This window comes from Pleurodeles waltl, chromosome 7 (assembly GCF_031143425.1).
Source record: "Pleurodeles waltl isolate 20211129_DDA chromosome 7, aPleWal1.hap1.20221129, whole genome shotgun sequence".
In the NCBI taxonomy this organism is placed as follows: domain Eukaryota; kingdom Metazoa; phylum Chordata; class Amphibia; order Caudata; family Salamandridae; genus Pleurodeles; species Pleurodeles waltl.
In genome coordinates, this window is record NC_090446.1 from 1240263060 (window position 1) to 1240287716 (window position 24657).

The following is a 24657-nucleotide window of genomic DNA, read 5'->3' on the forward strand; positions in this document are numbered from 1 at the left end:
CTGAATCGGTGGAACCAATTCAGAGTGTTCATAAACAACGGCCAGAGGTGCAAAGAAGGTAGAAATAGAAACGTGATATACCTGAGAGCATGTGCCCTACCCTGACTGGCCACTTCCCATTAATATGGGGTGAAATCACATTAGTGAACAGAGCTAGCCCAATATGTACCAGTGACATACCGTAATCATGGATTAAAATAAAAGCCATCAATGCAGCAGCGCTATTCATAAACTATGCTACAATAGATCCTCTAGCACAGGATGATCCATAGACAGAAGTGCTGTTAAAATTCATAGAAAAATATGACCTTCTTTAAAGGGAGGCTGCTGTGTGTAACACAGACCTACTGACGAATGAATATATATATATATATAAAAAATAAATAAGAAAACACAGGTTTCCCGTAGTGTGTGTATAGGTAGTTTCGACTGAGTGCATCAATAAACAAAAGTGCAGTTATATTTTCCTCGGTCCGCTTTAAGACCTACCATAGTATCAAAGCGCGTGTGGAGTTAGAATAGTGAATACACACTTAATTACAGTCAATGGCCGGTCCTCATAATTATAAGTATCTCATGCTCTGTGTGTGGAAATATACAGGAAACGTATTTAGGGAAAATGGCACACCGGAACAACTTGCAAATTTAGTGTCTAAGCAAATTTTTCTTTTAGATGCCTAACCAGTACCACTATCAAGAAAAACTGAAATATGGATGTAAAATGGAAATTGGAAGCTCCTGGATAAAGGAAAAACTTAGATTAGTCGCTAAAGTATTCCAAAGTGAATGTGCACTGCTGTCAAATGGAAAGATCCCGCTGCAATGGATGAATTCAGAAACATCAATATTGCAAAAACAATGTGATGTAAATACTCTATCTAGGCAGTGTACAGGTCATTCACTGGCTATGAATGCTCTCCTCTGCAGTCCTCATCCACTAATTATCAACGAGGATGCACACACAGAACTACAATTTTCATATTGTTATACTATTTGTTATTAAGTAGTGTACAGAAAATAAGGCCCAGAAAGTTGTGTTCACCTCTCTGACCATCTCAGTAATTTCACTTTTTACATACACTTTTTCATTCTGGTAAGGTATGTAATTAGGTACATTTAGGTAAAACGGGTATTTGAGGTGTTTTATTTAAAGAAACTGACCATTTGGTCATGGTGCATCTGTGCTACATCGTTCAGAAAAATCTACCCCCCAAAAAAACAAAAAAAAGTGTTTAATACAAAACAAAATTCTTTTTTATAAGTCTGGTGAAACAGCAAGATCATAATCCGAAACAGGATTGAGAAAAATCGATTTCATAGCATAATTACAATACAATGTACTCTTAAAAAGATATTGATTCATCTACTTACGACTTGAGGGGGCCCAGACAGAACACAGTTAGGAACTCCTGTGTCCTTCAATGTAAGAAGCATTCCTAAAAGAAAAATACATTTTTTTTCAAGAAAGTCATTTGAAGATGTGAACTGTGCCTGCTTTGAAGCACAAAATTAATGCTTCGTAACTGTTCACCATACAAAACACACGACCATATGGTTTTCCTTGTCAAATTAGGTTTCTGCAAGTGTGTGATCAAGTGATCAACATACAAATCTCAACTCTGCCCGGAGGCTAGTTAGCATAAGGGCCTGTACTGCAAATATTTCCTTTGTGTGTCTATTTTAATTTGCAGCCAAGCAGACTTAATAGTTGTAGATTCTGTGAACATGTACTCAAGTGAAGCAACACAGTCTCCGACATGGGTACATATTCTGCATTCAGTTGATGAGAGGCATCTTACTGGTGCTATGCTAAACGCACTGAACTCCCATGAACAAGGCCAAGCCTTAAACATGTTTAACAGGCGAACTGAACAACGAAGACTATTATTTTAGTAGGTTGGCACCTTTGTAACCTTGTTAAAAAACAGATTTAAGATTAGCAGTGGGCACTGCTCCCTGAAATACCAAATAGGGGTGTGATTTTTTTGTATTGCTTTTTTTGCAATCTTTGCCGAGAGCGCTTTGCTACATTTTTACAAACATCGTGACATTTGCTACAACTTATGTTGCATTCATCATCATTAAACACTGACAAAATGGTTCTGCATAAGCTATACTGAAAAAATACTTATTTCGATACGCAAATGTACTTTCTGTAAATACCCCTGCAAAAGAAGTGCCTCGACAGATTTTTCAACTTCGCTGGTTTTGATTAGATTGAAAAGGGTTTGGATATGATGTGAAAATCATCCTGTAATGAAGAGATGTGTTTTATAAATGCAATGCATACCGCAAGCTCTGCAATCTTCATAAAAAAAAAAAGAAGAATGAAAATTCGGAATAGTGCAAAACTTTCCTTCCAAAAACAAAAATACAAAAAAAGTTGCATATAACTTTTCTAGTTCTTTTAATCATACACTTTAAAGCCACCTTGTAGGAACAGTGTCATCAGGTGGCTGATGCCAGACTGTGATCCAAATCACTGTCAGATTAGGGTTTATCTATGCACATCATCCTTGCTTAGAATACTTACCACCCACGAAACCCTGCAGACCTAAAGCTCCAAACCCCCACTAACGACCAGAGGACGAGGCCCAAGTGCCGTCCGATGGTAAGAGACTGATGTGAAGGTTCAAATATATCAGTTCCTACTCAGGTAACTAACTCTGTGACGCCCTGCGTCCAACCTCCATAACATACAACTTGTGGGGAAAAGCCACTAAGCACAGGTACATACAAATAAGCACAAGAATATAATGAATGGTGGTAACAACAAAGGTCTGTCCACCATAAGTGAAAAAAATGCATAAGCACCTGCTGAAATCGGAAATCGGCTCTATAGGTAAAATTAAGAAGTAGCAAATGCACTGCTTTCATAAAGGCAGTTTATGTGGTGGCCTTACACACATTATGACTTTCAAGAGCTCCTTAGCTTGGGTCAGTTGGAACGAGCATGGATGCCATTCTGATTCTGCTATATTAGATGCAATAACATTCTACTTCTAATACATGCCACGATCGCTGCTTTTAGTGGCAATATGTGCCCTTAAGCTAGCCCTAGACTGGGCTTACCCTATCAAACTCTGCATTTGGAGGGAAACACCCAAGCAAGAATGAAGGGACTTACAGCGGAGATCGAGCGGCAAAAGCTGATCAGAAACAAATTGCTCTCACAAGCTTTGCAGCACAGCAGGGATAAGGCCGCTAGGCAGATTGCCACAAAGCTTGCATAGACAGAGGTGAGGCCTCAAAGGGCGTTTGATGCTCTCAGTTACTTCTACTATGACAAGAACCTGAAACCGCTGGGCGAACCTTAGTATTTTGGTTATAGTGCGTAAATAGAAGGAACGCCACTCCTGTTTCTGTCCTTCATCACATCAGCCAATACCCACGTCATGAAAGGCTTGAAATGCACCCCCAGCAGAAGCCTGTAGAGATCTACAACACAATATACTACTTAATAATCCAAAAAGAAAAAAAATCAGGCTACAAACTATCAATTCACACGCAGTGTTAAATGGCAGTAAAAAATAAAACACAATCTAAACGTTACAATTATAATACATTTGAATGTGAAGGAAAATATGCTAAAATGGAAACTGTCAAATGACCGCATTTGTCAAGTCAGAAATACAAGCTATTAAAGGCTTACTGCTTTTTTTGCCTTACTCGAAAAATTAAGAAAAGAGTTCAAAATGAAAAAAATGTAAATAAACACGATAAATCTCTAGAACGTTGGACATGGATTAGCGTGCGGGGGGCTGGGGGGAGACAAACAAATCAAACACAAGATGGCGAACTGTTCACGCTTGGAGGACTCAAAAAAAAAAAAAAAAAGTGTACCTGATAATCCCCCAATATTGGCCCAGTCCATCTTGGTTAGGAAGATATTGTCCAAACGAGACACTTTTAACCTGTAAAGACACATTTAACATGGTCTGCATAGGTCACAGAAACATTGGCCGAAAAAGCGCATTTCACAGAAGGCAAGGAAAACTTACTTGTGCTCTTGCATTAATCTCTGTGTTCCTTCCCCACAATTGAAAAGATACCTAAAATGAGATAAAATTATAGAGATTTGATCAGAGCCGGCGATCCACAAAATGATGCACCTACTTACTTAAAAAAAATAAAACTGCATAGTACACTGTGCCTAAACATCATGTGCTTAAATAATGCTGCTGTACATCTGTCAATATACAGTTACAACTTGCAGAAGTTCAAGTTGCAGTAGGAAGGGCCACACATAGTCCAACTTTGATTCTCAATTTTCACATCGCTACTAAACAAATCATATGCGGACCGGAAAATCCTGACTAATTACCAGCCTAACCTATCCCTGTGCCATAATAAACTGAGATATTTCAAACCGCTGCAAAATCTTTAAATATAACAACAACATCACCCAAGATCTCCAATCTTAGTTTTTAGGCCAGCAGGGGATACTAAAGTCATCCTGGCTAATAAAAAAGAACAGCTGCTACTGTCCATGTAGAAAAAGGAGCATGTCAACCCTCTGAAGCCAACGGAAACATGGACCAGGAGGTACACTTTCACGGGCTCAAGGAGTGTGCTGGAACTCTGGGTCAGCTTTGTAACGCGTCAGATTCTTACTGTCCCTCAGCAACCAAGAAGTTCAAATTGGATCAATGGATTCCTCTCTCAGAAAGTGTGTCATACGGAGTAGCAATAGCATCATTCATTTTATGCCTATTGTTTATTTTAATCAAGCCACGTCTGCTGATACAGCTCATAGAGAAGTAACAGGTACATTTGCAAATGTATGCTGATCACACTCAAATCCAGTTTAAATTAAATACCACACTGGCTGAGCTCCATCCACCTGAACAATGTAGATGGATGAAGAAATGTATGAATGGAGCCAAGAAATATTCCACCTCAATGAGTAATAACGGTTTGTGAATCTAGGAGCACCTCCTTCCAGAGTTCTGAAAGTTAGGAAGTTATTTTGGCTTCTGAATCCCTATTCGGTTCAAAGGTCAATGTAATGATCAGGGTAAGAATCAGCTATGTCCTCTCCTAAAGAGAAGGCTCCCAATCCACTGAACTTCCCACTGCTTAAAGCCAATTAAAACACTTGTGTTGGATCAATTAGACTATTGCAACAATGTCGATGAAATGTACTTTTTCTGCTTGGTCAAGCCTGGTCCGTAAAGCAAGAGTTAAAATCTACAACCACTATAAGTCAGCACAAGAAATAAAGCAGTGGCATAAAGGTTAAGCGTCACATATGGGCTGCAGTGTACATTCACACTTACCCACTTGTCTGACTGGAAAAACAAGGGTCCAGATTTACTACAAAAGGTGACCATCACCCACAAGGTCCTTACGGACACTATTTTCAGTCCTGGGCTTGTGTGACAGCATAATGCATTCTGGGTGTTGTGGTCTTGTTTTGCTTCCGCCAAAAACTAGACTAACAAACCTAAAATAAATTATTTGTAGTTGGAATGTGCAGGACTGAACACAGTATCTGTAATGTTTTGGAGTCAGGTGGCCACTCTGTTCACTACTGTAGCTTTAAACTCCCCATTAGCAGGTCAGAAGAAACCGCTTTGGCATGTTCAAAAACCTCCATTTACGCATGAAGGGCTTGATTTAGATATCAGTGGAGGGGTTCCTCTGTCACAACGGTGACTGGTATCCCATCCGCCGAAATATAAATCTGATCGTTTCCTATGGGATTTAGATTTCAGCAGACGGGGTGTCCGTCGCCGTTGTGATGGAATAACCCCTCTGCCGAAATCTAAATCAGGCCCTAAGTAAGTATTCTTAGAGTCCACCAGTTAAGAAGCATATGTCCCCATAGTGAATAGCTGCAAAATTGTGTTTTTACTTTAGAAGTCCAGTAGCATTTTTCTGAGACCTGGTTGTTCATGAAAGCTCATTTTTAGAGTTTGTCAATAAAAAGCAAAAAAGGGCTCAGCCAATATTTATTTTTAATATTTATCAACAATCTAGTTGACTACTGAAGTTAGCTTTTTTGATACATATATTGGTAGACAACTTTTTTTAAGAATCATATTTTGTGCTTCCTAAAACGTTAAGAACTTCAGTTCTGCTGGGCTTTCCACCTGACAGTGAATACGCTTTGATGAGACAAAGTTTCCCTGACAGTAGAACAATGAGACTGCTTCCGACAGTAGGAGTGCTGTGAAGGACATAATCATTGCCCTACTACCTAGGCATTTTGAAGTTGGAAGTAGACCGGAAAATACTATCAAACAAACGGTTATGACATGAATTTGTTTGGTGAGGGGAAGCCTTTTGAACCATGCATCTCTCTTAAGTACTGGTTTCTGTTTCCAGTAGTAGGAAACCTGATCCAGCACAATGAGAGGAGTGGAGCTTGATTTTCACAGGGCAGGACCTGGGAGGTGACTGACTGGATGCTCTGAACAGAGTATCTATGAACCTACTACCTTGAACAAAGGCTTCTGGGACAATCTACAGATGAGCAAACAGGAATAGATATCAAAGTGGGCTGGCTTAGTGAGAATTCTGCAGGGATTAGAATAGATATCACCACACACACACACACTCAGGATAAACATTGCATCACTACACCAACTCACTGAAACATCCTGGGTACAGGAAAGACTCAGAAGGAAGATTCTGCCTAGAGCTACCTATGAAGATAAATTAGGTTCGTTCCGCTCTCTATATAAACCCAAGGACTGGATGTGCCCTCAAAGGGTCAGTTGCCTCAGGACACACTTGAAAGGGCTCTATCTTGCGTGAAGAACACGCTGCCTATTAGTCCAGTGTGGTACACTCTCAATGTGGAAGCCGTAGAAGGAGAGAGAGAGACTTAGACTCTACGATCTTTCCATGTATGTTTTTGGTTTGTGGGAGAAAAGAGGAGCGACTTTTTCAGCAAATACAAGACATTAGGAATCTGGGCTGTAGCAGAAGGCAATGCCAGAACAGTCTCTCAGCCCTAAGACTGAAAACACAGAAGTGTAGCAGTCCGTAAGTTAACCAACACTATCCCCTCCCTTGCAGCCACGCTGCTTGTAGCTTTTCTTTGTTTTTGGCTTCGGTGCAAGAATGGCCGCCAGTGGCTGCCTTTGGTGATGCATTTAGATTAAAAGATACTTTTATAACACAGCGAGTTCTATGGCATTTTCTGACTTAAACTTTTAGCATTCATATCCATAGTTCCCATACTTTGAAAAATACTATTCTTGTGTCATTTTGACCAGTACATTGTTTACACTGGTTAGGGAACTTTATTATGCTGCTGTTTTTTTTTTTTTTTTTTAACTTTTAGGTTGTTTGATACTGCTAGATAGTGTCACATTTAGCTGGGAAAGTCTGCTGCTTGTAACATAGCTGCCAGGGGCACAGTTCATTTCTCATTGAACTGTACTACAATCTAGCTATATATTGTCTTATAAAGCGGGCGAGGTATCCCTCTGAAACATAATTTAATTTCTCTCCATCATTTACTCTTTTTTCAAAGAAACTTGTCAACAGCCTTTAGAAGGTCTAGAATTTAGTAGCTAGAATGGGTTTGATTCGAAGCCAGCAGCAGAACAAAGTCAGCCAAGATCCCCAGTAGTTACACAAATGAATTGTATATTTCTTAGTATTATGCATAAGCATCAAACTAATAACTGGCCACACATTATGTACCCAACTGAAAACTGCAATTAGCAAAGGCAAACCACGTCTGCCAACGATTTTCAGATGGAACGAACAGAACTTTTGTGGGAATCCAATTACCTACATTGTGGAACTCAATTAACCCAAGTCACAGGGACAAAACGACATGACTCAGGAACGGCTTCAAATGTGAATGTTATATCATCATGCATTTAACTAGACTCAAAACACTAAGGGTAAGTGATAAAGCACATCAGCCAGACACAGTCCCTTCATCAGTTGGTCTCCAAGTCCCCCACTCTATATCTCACCAAACACCCTGAAGAAACACAGGCAAGGACAGTACTATGAAAAATCAAAATAAATAAACTTTGCCTGATAATTATTACAGTTATGTAATTTGAAGTAAGAGAACATTGGAGCAATAACGGCATATTTGTAACAATATATCAGCAGGTAATCTGGAAATAGGAATATTCCCACCCTAATTTGCACCCTCTCTGTGATTTGATGACAGGACTCAATAGCTAAAATAGGACTCTGCTCAGGCAAAACAGAACACCATATTAAAACTGGTTTAATTTTGTCTCAACGTGCCTTAATCGTACATCTTAGGCAGAAAGGGAGGTAAGGTCAGAAATGGAGCACATAGAAAACCTCTGACTTTCTAGCTGAACTGGGAAAGCTAAGAATATTTCTGAAGGCCACCAACTTCACGTTATTGATGTACGCAGATCCACTGCTACATTGCTTGAGATTTGCAACAAGAGTACTATATAAAAATGGCAAAACATATTTACAGCAATCATTCACACCCTTGAATGGGCGAAGCCACTTAGTAAAGGGACAAGGCACTACCAGAGTCACTCATCGCTAATTGTTGACCTGTCAAAAATAATAATAACAGCCCTAAGTGTTAGCTTGTAATTTGACAGTGAAGGGTTTTCTTTTACCTAAAGACAAGTGTAGGGTTCTTCATTACTGCTTGCAAAATGCAGAAAAATAAAATGCACAATCAAAATTTAACAAGCATTTGGAAAGCCAATTGGTTCGGCATTTTTCATTAAAGAAAGTGCTTTAACAAATGGGCAAGTTGCATTTAGACAGTGCTTCATACGAGAGTTGCCAAAATGCATTTGTGTATATGTAGCAGCTACTTTGTGTGGGTGCAATGGAAGTGTGCGTGCATGTCGTGGCGTATTCAGGATGTTTTAAATGTCCTATATGAGGACCATAGCTCCACATTTATTGGGGTTTGTTGATTTGACCGAGTGAATTTGAAACAAAAGCGAGAGATAGCAAATGTAAACATTGGAAGGTAGAGCATGGAATGAGAAATTGTACTAGTGCAGTAAGGCCTATGTGGGAACTACTTTGGTGTCCTGCTTGTATGGGAGACACTGCAGAAATTGTGTCACAAGAAGCGGGTAACTGCTGCTTTTCTTCAGAAAACTACAGTACAGTCCAGCAATGCCAACTATCCAATAACATGAACAAATGGAAACGGTAACAAAGGTTTCATGCATTTTACACATTATTTTTTTTGTTTAGTTCCGATTGTGATGCACACATTTTAGAATGAATTTGTGGTTTGCCTTGATCTTTTATCTGCTTCCCTCCCATTTTATGTTTTTTGGTTTTGTTATTGTTCCAAAGATGCAATTAAATCAACAAGACACTTTGGGATCTGGAGTTTCAGGAAAAGCCACAGTGTAAACAAAAAACAGAAAAAACAGACAGTGTATATAGGGGTTGGCTTTCAAAGGACAACCGAATGCATTATCCGTGTTACAGTTTTGGTTTGCTTCAATCAAAGCAATGAAATATACGTGAGAAAGATAATCTGCAGGTCAAAAGTCTAGACCTTGAAACAGTGTCTGTGATTAAATGAAGTGAGCAGACCATCCTAAAACACACACACAATCATCCACACACGGACTCAGATGACAGATCAACGACCAGTAAATAAACAGGATCCCATGCGCACAGTCCTACTACGTCCATACACCCAGATACATAGATCATCTGTTATGCGGTTACCCTGAAACACAGGCTTAGAAACATTGGTTATGCTGGCCTTATGTGTAGCGTTCAATGCGGCTTCAAAGCCATCCTCCGTTATATATATATATATGTGACAAAGAGTGAAAGGAGTGAACAAAAGATGGGAGCGAGGAAGGAGTGTCGCCCCAACAGAAAGCAGCAATCAGAACACTGTCTTCAGTGTCTATCTGGCAAGGTGGAGGCAAAAGAATATAAAGGCTTCAGCAGAAGGACAAAAGGTGCAAAGATTAGGAAATCAGGGCCTGGCGACCGCAGGGAGATGGCAGGGCAATCCCATGAAGGTCTGGTACTCAGGTCGAACAAACAGACAAAGGATGACACACAAGACAACAGACACATAGGCTCCCATACAATCCTACCCAACACAGTATCGGTCTCAGCTCAAAAGAAGGCATTGAAAGAAAATGGAGATGAGTGGTGAGGAAAGAGGACGGGTAAAGTCATGGGTACATGGATTTAATAGGCATAATACTTGGAATCTTCAGTGACAGATTAGAAGTAGGGAAATATTGGTGTCAATGCATAATCAATCACTAGCCTCTTGATTGAGAAATCACTTTCACTTTCACTGCTTGCAGAATACATCAGCCTCCATATACATGCGACCGTAGCCCGCGAATGCTCACCTGTCTGCAACACTGCAGCTCTTACTGCATAACCACTCCATCCTTAGCCCCTGCAGTGATAATACACACCAAGAGCTGCAGGTCAAGGTCTTCATTCCTTTAATACGGACATATAACAAACATAGATTTAGCCACGTGCACCCACATCTGGCCTTTACCTTTACACATCGCTGTTATCAAATGTATTGATTACAGGGAGGGATATAACTCCCACAAAGCCCAGGAACAAAAAATGATGTCCACTATACATCGACAAGCTATCTAACAAGTACTTGTGTGCCTCTGCACTTCGCAAGATAAAAACAAATGCTACACATTTATCAGAGTTCTTTTAGTGTGCTAAACACATATCTGCTAAGTTAGGTTTGTGTTCCTTCTATCACACTAATTAGGTTTTTGCTGTTTTCAACAGCTACACAAGTTTTTATTTTGATTTTACCATGACCCACCATTCCTTCCCACCAACTAATCACTATAATGGAAAGAGCAGATCAGAACATGCTCTGAAAACGAGAAAGTTAGTATCGGTCAACTCATTGGTCAAGATGTAGTCATAAGGCACGAATGTCTCAATGTGTTGTTTGAACAAATACACTTGGGTGTGTTGGGTCACTGCAAAGAACGACTCAACGGATTACAGGGAATTTAAGTTCAGAGTACAAACAGCATCCGTCTCAATATGCTTTATCTGAAGGGTATTGTACTCCATCTTCACCCAATTAACCAAATGCCCAATAGGATCAGCCTGCCGACGACTTTCTTAATATTCACCTCCACTGACTGGCACGTGAAGAGATTGAGAGGGGTGGAACAGCTTCTGTCAGCTGCAGCAGCAAAAGACGAAGACAAGCCACTTTGTGTCATCAGTGGCCGGAACAGCGTGAATGATGTTAGAAAGAAACTCAGCAGACCTCATACCAAGTGGTTAAAAGAATATAGGCCTCCCCTGAACCAATTATAAACTGATGTTTCACTGCTGATCTTTCGTTAATTCACCCCTTACCTTGGGCAGTCTGATTTAAAGCAGCAATCCGAGGTCCTGATATCACTGAAAAGAGGCTATCAATCATATAACATGGTACAATATTTGGAACAGGCTATGCAAATGGTTCCTTCAAAGTTCATTTTTCCCGTAAGTCAACAAATTGAACAATACCGCCACCGTGTGGTTTAAACTCGTGAATGGAGTGATAACGATAGCTTACTTGTCACGCGGATCTTTACCGTTGCCAACAAGCACACGCCACTTCTCTGCGGAAACAATACGCATTTTATACAAAAGTCCTTCCAAATTATAGTAAGTGACTGCTGGCCCGTCCTTTTGTTGGCCTTTGCGCCATCGGTTCCTACTGAGCGCAGTCATAATTTTGTGTGAGCAGCAGTGAGGTAAAGTGTTTAGTTTCTCTCCTACTTGCTGCATGAAAGCAATGCTGTCGCCCTACAAAGATCAGAGCCGGCTCTGAGGACTGTGGTGCCTTCCTCTCTCCCGCCACCGTAAAGCAACTCATACATGTGCCTGGCACGGTCTCCGTGAAGATAGCCAACAGCGGCCCACAGAAAAGCTGCTGCTTTTCATATTCCCACAAGTGTAGTGTAGGGTTACATTTTTAAGCTTTACCCTCTTCCCTTCCACATCAACAGGTAAATTGAAGAATGTAAATGTCATGTTTAAGACGCACCAGAAATAATCTAATTAGCGCTCCTTTGTAGTCTTTATGATGCGGTGCTCTTTCATGTATTTAAAGTCGTCTTCGTTTCACGCCCACCGTCGACGAAAACATGCACTCAAAGATTTAGCTGGATAATGACATTTTCAGGCATCCAGAGGACCGGAATGAGAAGCAGCCCTAGAATAAAGTAATTTGTTTAAATACAATTCTTTACTGTAATGAGCCTGAATCTCTCTATGTGAGGGAAAGAGGGGCTCTATTTCCAAAGAAATGTTTTTAAGACTGAAGTAAAGAACATAACTTCAAAGATGAGCAGATTTAAACTATTTCAGCAACGGCGTCCGCGTGTATGTATAGCCTTTTCACAGTGGGAGTGCTGAAGGGGGGAAAAAAAAGTCACAAAAAAGTGGCAAAACCTTACTTTAGAAAATAAATGCAGCCGTGGGCACTGACAATCTGACCAATGGGACAAAGGCTTTTTAACAACAATTACAAAAAAAAAAATCATCTGGAAAAAATGTTATGCTAAATCCATGTGTAAAGAGTAACCACGCACTCGCAAAGGAGCATCCTAGCGCCAGGGAACAAGAAAGCTCAAGAAAAATAAGAGAATAAAGGCGGCAAATAGCTCAGGAAAGCCACCTTTTCGGCATTTTCTTAAAGATGGAAAGCTCCTACAAGTACTGATATCCAACGAGAGCTTGTCCCAGTGACGGAGGGACAGGTAAGCAAAGGAAAGTTACTTCAAGCCTTATAAAGTTCACAGTGCGGAGACCATGGACATATCCGTGGACCGTAACTTGTTGGTAGGCTGATAAAAGCTGAGCCATGTTTGATGATAAAATGGGACACCATCAAGCAAAGCTCAGTAAGCGTGGCAAAGCAGTTTGAAACTATCACTTTTCCTAACAGGAAGCCAACTGAGAGTTTTCAGAAGACGTACTGACGATGTTGGTTGTGGACGATGGTAAACTTGTCTGGTTGCAGTATTCTGCTACATACAAGCGCGCTGCAGTAGTCTAACCAGCTAGTTACAAGAGCCTGAACAATCATCTTGCAACACAGTGCAGAGAGATCTATTTAAAATAAAAATCACAGCTTACGTACATTTCCATAGCAGGGACCACAAACCACGTCAACCTGATTTTTCATGCTGAGCAGGTAATCGATCCCAATGCCGGGATTCTTGGCTATCTTTTAGGGACAGTGAGCAGGACCTACTTCGTGAAGCCACCATCAACTGCCCATATCTCCTTAGGCATGCCAAAAAGGGCTATCGCCACTGGGCCACTGAGCGCATGCAGTCACAGAAGCTTTGTGTTGCAACTTCCCGATTGTCGGCAATGGATACCACAAGCAGAGTATCACCAGAATATTACAATATTTCAAATTAAAGTCCCTTAAAAACCTTGGCTATGGGTGCGCCATTGATATTAAAAAGAGAAATGTTCCTAGAGGATCCCTGGGGTACCCTGCAGGTGTTCCAGACAGCTTTGGTCTAGAAAGAAGAAATGTAGATGGCTTGTGCTCTTTGTGCCAAAAAAAAAAAAAACTTGTGAACCAGGCAAGGCTAAATAATAAGCCAAATTCATGAAGCCTCATGAGCGTGACCACACACAAAACGATGTTGAAGGCTGCACAGCAATCTAACATGATGAAGGCAACAGGCGGCCCTCATCCATACTGATACTACCCAAAATGGCCAACAGGATAGTCTCTGTACTATCCGGATTCAGAGGAATTATTGTTGACCTCCAAATAACGAGGTAATTGTTGATGGATACTTTTTGCAGGCCTTGAAAAATCATAATCTGCCAGCCTAGCAACTTGAATAATCTACTCAACCAAACTAATGTACTTGACCCATAAACTGGTCTCAAATTGTGTGATCCTAGCCAAATAATTTGTTTTTTGAAGCCATCTTTTTCTTTCAAGTATGCAAGTTCATCATTTCTGATGTACAAAAAATATGCTTAACTTATTTACTAAATGTTTGCTCCATGTAAAATAAGAATTGAGCCCACATGTAGGGTACACATGCCTCCTAGTTCACTAACAGCATTGTCATTAGGGTAGGGGCAGGAACACTTTCCAGTTCATGCTTAAAAACTCACTTTTAATAAATATAGAAACGGGTTATTGGGTACATTGTCATTTATAAACAGCACATTTTCCACTGAAATGGCCACACACGTTTCCACTAATATGCAGTTTTACTGATAAAACTATATAGCGCATAAACAATATTTGGAAATTAAGTTTCAGCAAAAATAAAAACAACAGTTGCTCATCACCAAGTGTTCTAATTTGTTTTCATTCTATAAAAATCTTTTTTTCCCACCACACAGAATTACAAAGATGTGCCTTCATAACTACTAAAATATATTTTGAAATGTTTGTACAGTTCACTTGTTAGCTTTTTCAACATTGGGTTTAAAAAAAAAAAAAAAGCCTGACATCTTACATCCTTTCATTTCACACACTCTGCACAGCATGACTGTCACACAGTTCACTTGACAAAATCCTCTAACTTCACATAGAACCAAACATAAATGCAGGAAGACAAATTGCCTTTTGACCGGTCTCTGAATGCGAGCAAATGTGACAAGATAAAAACAAGATTTAAAGGCATCTTCGTTGTTCCTTCACTTTGTGAGTGAACAGAACACCTGTTATTTGTCAGCCTGCCAGAACGGGTGAGTTTGCTAAAAAAAACAGCTCATCCTGATGAAAAATTTCCGCGCCATAGCAAGTGGGTAAGTAGATTTTTCGAGGCCCGTTTTAGCAAGGTATGGCAAAAAAGATAGGATGAAAGTTAGTGGATGAGAGATATTTGCAGAGGCCTCGTTGAGTATTAGCAGCATGTTACCTCTTTCCAGGTAGTGGGGACCCTGGCCATGTTTAACAAGAGACTGAAAATATCAGTCACAGAAGGTGCAAACAAAGAGGGACACGAAGAAACCATGAGCCGGGCATGGATCATCCGTAGAGCCTGATTGAACAGAGTAAATAAGACAAATGTCCCCTTGTGCAAAAAATTCTGCAAGCATCTGGATGAGGTAATGAATCGTAATTTAAAGATAGGCTCATTGAATGTGAGTGGATGTCAAAGTTCTCAAATCTTAATGAAAAAAACACAGATACGGTCTCACAGCATTCAAAGGAGGGAGAAAGAGGGGAGGCACAAGCACCTGGGTACATGAACTCTACAAAAAATAAAGATTTATTTGGCAAAGGAGGAACTATTGTCAATCCTTTCAGTGAGTAAGGGCCATATGTACGAACACATTTTCCCATAGACACAGAATGGGCAAAACTGCTTGCTACATCTGGCCCTAAGTTTGTTTGTGCCGTGAGCAGTTGCTTATGATACTTTTTAAGCACCAGTTTTAGCACAGATTTATTCTGCAGACTTGAAGCGCCTCCAAACGTGCTCCAGGCTCTCACATCCGTTTGGCTTCCATAAATTCTCAGAGTACTATTTAGCGTAAAGAGTCTTACACTTGGATTACCAGAGCTTTAGCAGCAACTAGGCTATGAAAGACCTCTTTTAATAGGTTATTATATGTAGTGGATACAATGTCTTTATCCACCTCATTATTTACCCTTGGGAGATTGAGGGCATTTCTAAGCTTATCTTCCGTTAATGACTTCCAAGGGTGAAATGTACATGGAGGCGTTAAGGTACCACCGAAAGGGGCCTCCAGCCACATCTCGAAATGTATGATATAATGATCAGTCCAGTGAGGGCGACCAGGGTGATAACCCTGTGTTGTTGGAGGTATGCAAGTTTAATTCTAATGTGTGTCCTGCTACATGAGTTGGAACTACAGGGTGCTGACATAGCTCCAGCATTCAAGGTCATCTTTCAATGCGTCCACATTTTCCCAATGAAAATTAAAATCCAACCTGAAGAAGGTGTTCAGAATGCACTACATAAAATGCAAGGACGTCAAGCAGTTTTAAACTAAACTTAAGTCTCTTTTAGGGCAGGTGATCTGTAGATCGACAAGGGTAAGGGAAAAGAGCTCAGCATACTGCTGTAGGACTTGCCTGCAGTCAGCTTGCTGCTGGGCAATGAGGGTGTCTGAAAAGACCACTCCATTAACTGACCCCATTTTTGGGGCTGTGGGAGAGGAGGTCAGGGAGAGGCTCACTCTTTTCTTTCTGGTCCTCATCAGTGACCATCAACATGGCCACACAATACCTGCCATGGAAGAGCTTTAGGCAGTTCACGTGGATAACCCTTTGAAGATTCCAGGGATTGCCTAGGTCAACCAGATAGGTGAACTCACTTTTCTATTCAAGGATAGGGTAAGGGCCACTCCATTTGTCTACAGGATCAAGTAACCACACCTTCTGCCCTGGGTGGAACTCCACAATGGCAGCCTTTTGGTCATACCAGAGCTCTTAGCTGGCTCCGTGTTGTTTTCCATGTACTCAGCCATCCTTGAACGTAGCACATAGTCCACAAGGTCTTGCTTGGGCTCTTTTTTTGTGGGGGGGGGGGTGGTCTTTTAGAGCATTCCCTCACTAAACACAGTGGTCCCCTACAGGATGACCAAACATAAGTTCAACAGGGGAAAAACCTACTCTCTTCTGGGGCACTTCTCTGTATTAAAAAAAAAACAAGCATAGTACCAGGAATTTCCATCTCCCTTTGAGCTTTTCAAGGAGACCTGCAATCATGCCTTTCATGGTTTTGTTGAATCTCTCAACTAAACCATTTCCTTTGTGGGCGATACGGGGTAGTGAACTTATAAGTCTCTCCACATTCATTCCACATTGCCTTGGGGTATGCAGACATAAGGTTACTACTTCTGTCTGATGCCACCTCCTTTGTGAGGCCCACTCTAGTAAAGATACTGAGTAGGGTCCTAGCAATTGCAGTGGGAGTCCATAGGGGTATAGCTTCAGGGTACCTGGGTGGCATGATCCACTACCACCAGTATGAATCTGTTCACTTATGCTGTTGGAGGGTATAGAGGGCCAACAACGTCAACCCATATCCTTTCAAAGGGAACCCCAACTACTGGAGGTGGAATTAAGGGGGCTTTTGGGTTGCTACCTTTCTTGCCACTGTCTTGACAGGTGATAAGGGAGCAGCAAAACTCCTTCACCTTCTGGGACATGCCCAGCCAGTAAAAGTGGGGGTCTAACCTACTCCAAGATTTGGTCTGGCCAAGATGCCCTGCTAAGGGGAGGTCATGTGCTAAGGTGAGTAGAAACTCTACATTTCTGAGGCACTACCACTCTCCTAGTGGCACCAGGTTTAGGGTCTCTCGACTTAGTATACAGAAATCCCTCCTCCCAATACGTTCTCTGGGTGCCACAGACATCTCCTTTTTCCTGGTCAGCAACTTGCTGTCTCGGGCTCTCAATAGCGAGCCAAGTACCCTATCCCTGGCACAGTTCTTTCCTAGAGGGAGCCCCTTGGGCCAGGTGCTCTGCCGTGTAAGGCCCAAGTTCCTAGGGCACAGTTCCCTCAAGGGCTAACAGGTCTTTTTCCTGAGAAGGGACTTGAGCTTGGGGCTCTTCAGAAGATGGCTTACCTGCCTTCCTACCTTTTCTCTTGGAGGGCTGGGCCATTATTCCAGACTCCAGCACCTCTTTTTCATCCTGGCCTTTGCACTGTGCTCTGGCTTTCACGAACACCCATTAAGGTATACCCAGCATAGCAGCATGGGCCTTTCTTTCGACCTCAGCCCATGCTGAGGACTCTAGACCATTTCCTAGCAGACAGGCTACAAGAATTACAGAGTATATCACCATCTTCTTTTGGCCAGTACCACTCCTCACTCTAAAGACACCACTGCCATGAGATGGACCTTAGCAATGTTGTCAGCACTGGTGAATGAAGGTTTCACCAGTCAGATAGTGTTATAGGGATATCAGTTTTTCCAGTCACCATAGTGACACTTGCACCTGTATCCCTCGGTGCCACAACTCTTATCCCATTTATATGAAGCTGTTCTCTGTATTTCTCCAGGTTACTGGGCCTGACAACCAGGTTCATCCAACCCAACATCAGAGACTAAAGTTGCTTCTGTGAGCTCTGTGACATGGTCAGGGCCCACCTGGGATCCCATCTGGAGACTCACCAATGCAGCAGGTGCTGCAGGTGCACTGGGGTGGGGGTGGGGGGGTTCTTTTTGGAAAGGCATGGTCTCCTGTTTGGTGCTCACTGCCTGTGCAATTGAAGCACCAAGCCTTCTTGGGATCCCAGTTCTTACCCTGGTACCCACTCTTGATCAGTGTCTTGTCTTGGGGCACACCCTCTTGAACAGGTTTTTGGGGGTATTTAGAAGACTCTGTTTTTATTTTCAGACTGGTCACCATCTTTCCCTGGGGTGGTGGGGCAGGGGTCTTAGCAAACCCCTTTGTTTCGGTCACCTCCACCCCGAGTTGTCTTGGATACCCTTGCCTTGATCCAGTGGCCTGCTTTCTTTCCAAGTCCTTGAAGAGAAACTGGACCTCTGTCTGCCATGTACTGATGGAAGTTTTCAAAAATAGTTACTTAACATGCTCTTTTGTAATAAGAGTATGAAAGCCCATTATAGTCTTGCACTTAGTTCCCTTTTAGCCAGCCACCCAGTGTTTTGAGAGAAGTCAACAGAATCTACCCAGGATTGACTAGAGGTTTTCCTAGTCTTCCTAAACCTCTCAGAGTATCTTTCTTTCGGCCATAAGATTCAGCATCTGCCTCATTCAGTGTCAGGAGTCTATCCCTATACTTCCCTGAAAACAGCTCCCACAGTAGAGAGCATCAATACTTTTGGTTGAGTTTCCTTAGTTTACAAGCCCTCTCAAAGGCTGTAAACCACTGGATGATGATGATTTCACCTCCTACATATTTGGGAACAATCCCTTTGGGAATCTTAGGGTCCAAAGCTGCTTCTTTCTCCCAATTTAAAATTTTGCTTGCCCCCAGAGATGGGTCCTAGTCCCATCTCAGCTATTTTTCTATGGCTAAGAGTTTAGCTTCTAATTCTATCCTCTTAGTTCGCTTCTAGAGATCAGCATCTTCACTGTCTCTATTTCATGGGGTACTATCAGAAGTGCTCCCAGTGGTGTTACTGTTAGGAGTTGTGGAGGGATTCATCATCCTCTTCCACATACTCCACCTCCTGATCCTCACTTCTTTGCTTGCCAGGGCTCATTTTCTGCAAGCAACTGCTGCAGATGGGCTTGTGTGGATTTAGCCCCCAAGGCAAATTTCCATGCTTGGCAGATGTATTGAAGTTGGGTCAACTTAACGTTTAGGTAGGGGTTCAGTTTGAGCTCCTGGTATGAACCTGCTGCCTCAGTCATGGTTTTAAAGTAGTTGGGACCTTTTTAGAAATGTAAAAAAAAAAAAAAAAAAAAATTAAGTATCCTTTCAAAAGGCCTAACTAAATAAAGTATTTTGAATTCTAAATAGTTTGGACTGGGGGACTTAACAACAAGGCCCCAACAGTAAATTTGAAACAATTTAGAAAAATCGAAAATTGGAAATAATGTTTCCTGACTAAAGAAATTTTGGATTTCTTAGTTGTATCACCTATTAACCGAGTGGTAAGCAAATGTCAAGTCTTGTACACCCCCCACTGCTGCATCACCAATGTATTTGGTGTGCCAAAATGAAGTATACAATGCAAAAAGTCCAGGGGTTCCCTTACTAGTGGACAGGGTATTGCTCAAGCAATCCCAAGGTACTCTTTGTAGGGGGTAGTGTGGTCGAGCAGCCCTAGACTTATAAGGCGGTGTTGGACATCTGCAAATACACATACACACACAGCCAATAAATGAGACACGGACCCAATATGGAGATCCACACCAATTTACAAAAACAACAAGTAACATTATATGTATTTAGGCAGCAGAGGCAATACTATCAGGTAAGTACGTTTTGCAAGAAAAATAATTTCAAAAGTTGACAGTGCATTTTTCAGAAGTGGCAATGTTATCCTAGGGAGGAAAAACAAATACTGCATAAAGTTATATAAAGGTACAGCGGCTTACAGGACTCATCTCCTCAACTTAAGGCAGTACCAACAGGTCACCTGAGGCGGACGGGTTCAGCGTCGGGTGCCCACGTTAGCCTATGGGGGAAAAATCATGTACTGCATTCAGGCACTTCACAGCGACTTACAGGAACAATCTTCTGGACTGAAGGTAAGTAAAGGGCAAGGTCCAAGGCAGCACCAACAGGTCACCTCGGGTGGCACTGGGGTAGCCAGGTGCAGAGGTGCTTTTCAGTGTCAGGTGCCTAGTGTTAATGGGGGTCAGTCCGGTTGGAACTGGGAGTCCAGTCGAGGTAAACCAACAAGTGGGTTAAAATCTAGAGATACGGTGGGACACCTTAGATCCTCTTCTCCACAGGCCAGGGATGACGGATACAGAAGTGTCTTGGGGTGTCCGGTTTTCTCCACTGGGAGCACTCATGTTTGAGGAGGCCTGTGGGCAGAGGCTGCCGGAGACGTCAGGGATTCCTGCAAGATTCAGGGAAGCACCTCCACTGTTCCTCAGAAGTTCCTGGGTCTTTGTTGAAGGGTGGCAGTCCTTCCATGCTTTTGGAGGTACGGCAGCTTGCAGGACAAGTTGATTTTTGGCACAAATCGACAGGAACAGTAGACAGGCCGGCAGGGCTGGTGCAAAGTCAGGTGCTTATTCCTCAGGCTTTGCTTTTGCGGCTCTTGAGTGTCCTTTGTAGGTCAGCAGGAATCAGATTTCCTGGTGCCAGAAGCTCTCCTAAATACTGAATTTAAGGCTGTTTGGAGGAGTGTAGGGTAGAATCGAATGGGCTACTTAAAACAGGGTTCACTACAGCCCCTACATGATCATTCCCTGTGGGAAGTGGGCATAACCCAGTCCCGGACTTCCTAATTCTGCCACACCACATCAGACAGCTCCCCTTAAGGGTGGGACTGACTTGAGGAGTGGGGACACCTCCCTGAATACTACATTTCACACCTGTCCAGGTGCCAAATGGGTAGCAGGGGATGTGTGGGGGGTGTCAGCACCTCTCCTTTGAGTGAAGCCAGATCTGCGTACCAAAGGCAGAGGGCTTCTATAAAGCCCCCTGCCTTGAAAAGCAGATTTGCAGGTCATCCTGTTACGCGAAGTGTGTAATCACCTCCCCCAGTGGAGGCTTTGTTTCTGACCCCCCAAGAGCAAAGGCTCTCACCCTAGGGGGCCAAAATCATGCCTGGTGGTGGCTGGCTGAAACTACACTGATGGTTGGCAGACTTTCAGTTGGCACCTGTAAGGTGCATGTAATAATAAATCTATCCCTGGCATCACTGAGAGTTTATTAATGTGAGATGTTTGATACCAAACATCCCTATTTTCCGTGAAGCCATCATGTAGCTGGGGAAGTTGTACTGACCAGTGTCCAGCATATGTACTTAAAATGGCTTCCCTGTCCACTAGTTATGTCTAGAAATCGACAAAGACATAGCAGGGACATATCCACTTGTGAAGGGGTGTCCTCACATGTACTATAATGCAGCCTGTCTTAGGGCTGTAAGGCCTGCAGTAGGGATGACATATATATTGCACGGAGTGCTAGGGGACATGGCATACAGCCTGTATGCCATGTCAGGGCTGCACAATACATACTGCAGCCCTTGGGGACCCTCTTTGGTACAAGTGGTACCGTTTACTAGGGACACATGGGGGTGGGGGGAGGCAGGGGCAAGGGTATTGCAAATTGGAGAACAATTGCACAGTTCTAGAGAGAGATCTGACACTGGCAACCTGGTTGGTAGGAACCTAATGCACTTTCAGTCAAAATTGCTTTGAATACCAGACAAAAAGTAGGGGTGACCATGACATAAAAGAGAGCACTTTCCTGCACCTGACACAGGACATATTGTTTGGGGTCAAGGACATGTTTATTTTGTCCTTGGGACAAGTAGTCCGAACTCCCACTGCAACACACACTCTTTGGCTGCCATGTTAAGCGCATTGTCTGCAGTTAATTTATGGGTCTGAACTTTAATAATGTTCAAGTTTGTTCCAATATACATTAATTAATGCAAAGTCTTTACAATTAGTGTTAGAATTTGTGTTATTGGTTGGCAGAGGTATGCACCCTGTCCAAGCAAGAACCACAATCCTTGTCAGGGTACGTCAGATACACACCATAAATTTACTTGTGCTCCCCTCTGGTAACTTGGCACAGAGCAGTGAGGCTTAACTTACGAGGCAATGTGTAAAGCACCTGTGCAACACTTAAAACAGTAAAAAACACCACACAAAAATAATCCACAACAGGTTAGAAACATAGAGCTTAATTTAATGAGCAGAACAAAACCAAAACGACAAAAATATAATAAGAAGTCGAAATATGGATTTAAAAAAAATATCTCAAAATATAATGCCTAAAAGTACAGAGGTGCAAACGGGGGCTGTAAGGTTACACTAGACCAGGTGAAAGCTGAAAAGTTAGGCTGACCGCAGTTAAATGCATGTCAGAAGCAGTAACCAAACTTGCCCCCTTAAAATCAGTACCTTGGTTAGATTGCGTTGACACGAGGAGCAATGTTGATGCGTCAATGATCCTGGTGTGTAGGTGATGCATCGGTTCAGAGCTTCACAATCTGAGACATGTCTATGTTTAACCCCTTAGGTGCAGGTGATGTGTCGTCGTCAAGCCGGGAAGCCGGCAATGTGATGTCTCCTGAGGATGCTTAGAGGATGCGTCAATTCCGACTGATGACAATGGCATCAATGCACGGATTCTGGTAAAAGACAGTTAGCAAACCCACTTCGAAGGGCCCAGGACTGGACTGATACCTTTTGGCAAGACAGGACTCACGGGCGACAGAGTCCAGAAACTTCAGAAAAGTTGCTGGAAGTCTTTGATGTCCCGGAGACTTCAGAATAAGAGGCAAGCCCTTGAAGTCACTTTGGTTCTGGGGCTGTAAGGATTCAGATCCGGTCCTCACTCTCAGGCAAGGAGGGCAGCAGGGCAGGCACAGTAAAGCAGGAGTCCAACAGAGTAACGGTCCTTTCAACACTGCAGAAGTCCTTCTTCCTGGCAGAATGCCCTCAAGTCCAGAAGTGTATTGATTTGGTGGGGTCCAGAATTCAGTTCTTATACCCAGTGCTGCCTTAGAAGTGGGGGAGACTTCAAAGAAAGGTCTTTGAAATCCACAAAGTTCCTGTCCTTCCTGTACTGACTCCAGAAACACTACAGGGGGTTATGCAGCACTTTGTGAGGGCTCAAGAAACAGCCCATTCAGGTGTGTCAGCTCCTGCCTACCATTCTGCCCAGGATGGCCCATCAACATGCAGATGGCCACTCAGTCACACCTAAGCTCCCTCTGTCTGTGGCTGTCTGGAGGGAATGTACAAGAACCTAGCTGTCACCCACCCAGATGTGTATTCAGAGACAGGCAGAAGGCAGTAGATGATTTAATGAAAGAAGCAGGCAACTTTCTAATAGTGGCATTTTTATAATTACAATTTAAAATGAGACTTCACTGTAAGTTGTGATTTTAAATTGCGATTCCACAGACATGAGTCTTGCGGGTCCCAACTCTTCTCAATTGGAAATTGCACTTATAAAACGCAATACAAGAATCCAATCCCAATGTTAATCTATGGGAGAGACTGGCCATGTAGTAGTAAAACATGGAATTAATTAGATTTTCACTACCTAGACATGTAAAACTTAAAAGTACACGTCCTGCTTTTTAAATACACTGCACCCTGCCCTTGGGGCTGTGCAGACCCTACCTTAGCGGTGACATGTATTAAAAAGGAGGGTTTGGGCCTGGCAAGAGGGTTAACTTTCCAGGTCAGCGTGGAAGTTTGAAACTCCACCCACAGGCTCTGCAATGGCAGTCAGAGCCATATTTGAAGGACTACTGCAGTGAGAGGCACAAACTGCCCTGCAAACCCATTAGTAGCATTTAATTTACAGACCCTAGGCATATGTAGTGCACTTTACTAGGGACTTAATGGTAAATCAAATATGCCAACTGTGGATAAGTCAAAGTTGTCATGTTTTAGGGAAAGAGCATGTGCACTTTAGCACTGGCCAGGAGTGGTAGAGTGCCCAGAGACCTAAAGCCAGCAAAAGCGATGTCAGCATAACAGGAGGTCAGAGGGCAAAATGTTAGGGGAAATCACACCAGGGATGCCAGGTTTAACAATTAGGGTGAGTGTTCTAAGGAAATAAATGTTCAGACTGCACAACTCGCAGTGGTTCCGGTATAAAAATGTGTACACATTTTGCAAAGTTTAACAATATGAGGCTACGTATAATGCTCTCTGATTAGATGGAAATATTTATAGGTGCTTGAAAGCAAGATTGATTATTCTTTGCTTTCAAAATAACATTTTCACAAAACGTCAACTAGGAAAAAAATGTTTTGCTTAACTACAGTAAGATTTTAGGTACCATTTCTTTGAAGCATAATTTAGTAAAATGCGTTGATGCATATTAATATTTTCAAAATAATATTCATAATGGAGGGAAAAAACATGTAACCAGTTTCAACAAGAATATGGGAAAGATGAAAACAAACAAGCATTGGCAAAGCCAACAGGTCTGCCACTGGTACAAAGTGTGTCTTGTTTTAACATGGTTTCCATAAAGCTTTACCGCTGCCGGCCCTCACCAGTACACCAAAAATATGTTTTGGTCTCAGAAAGCATGCATTGCCACAGTAGTCCCT

General features: G+C 42.3%; 1 protein-coding gene across 1 annotated transcript in view; it reads right to left on the reverse strand.

Moving 5' to 3' along the window:
- Nucleotides 1–24657, reverse strand: part of ELAC2 (elaC ribonuclease Z 2) — a 227118-nt gene that overhangs the window by 188943 nt on the left and 13518 nt on the right. The window contains exons 2-4 of the mRNA XM_069200369.1: nt 4002–4052; nt 3844–3914; nt 1372–1436 (exon numbers count right to left, since the gene is read on the reverse strand). Of these exons, the coding sequence (XP_069056470.1) occupies nt 1372–1436; nt 3844–3914; nt 4002–4052 (187 nt within the window). The remainder of the gene's footprint in view (nt 1–1371; nt 1437–3843; nt 3915–4001; nt 4053–24657) is intronic.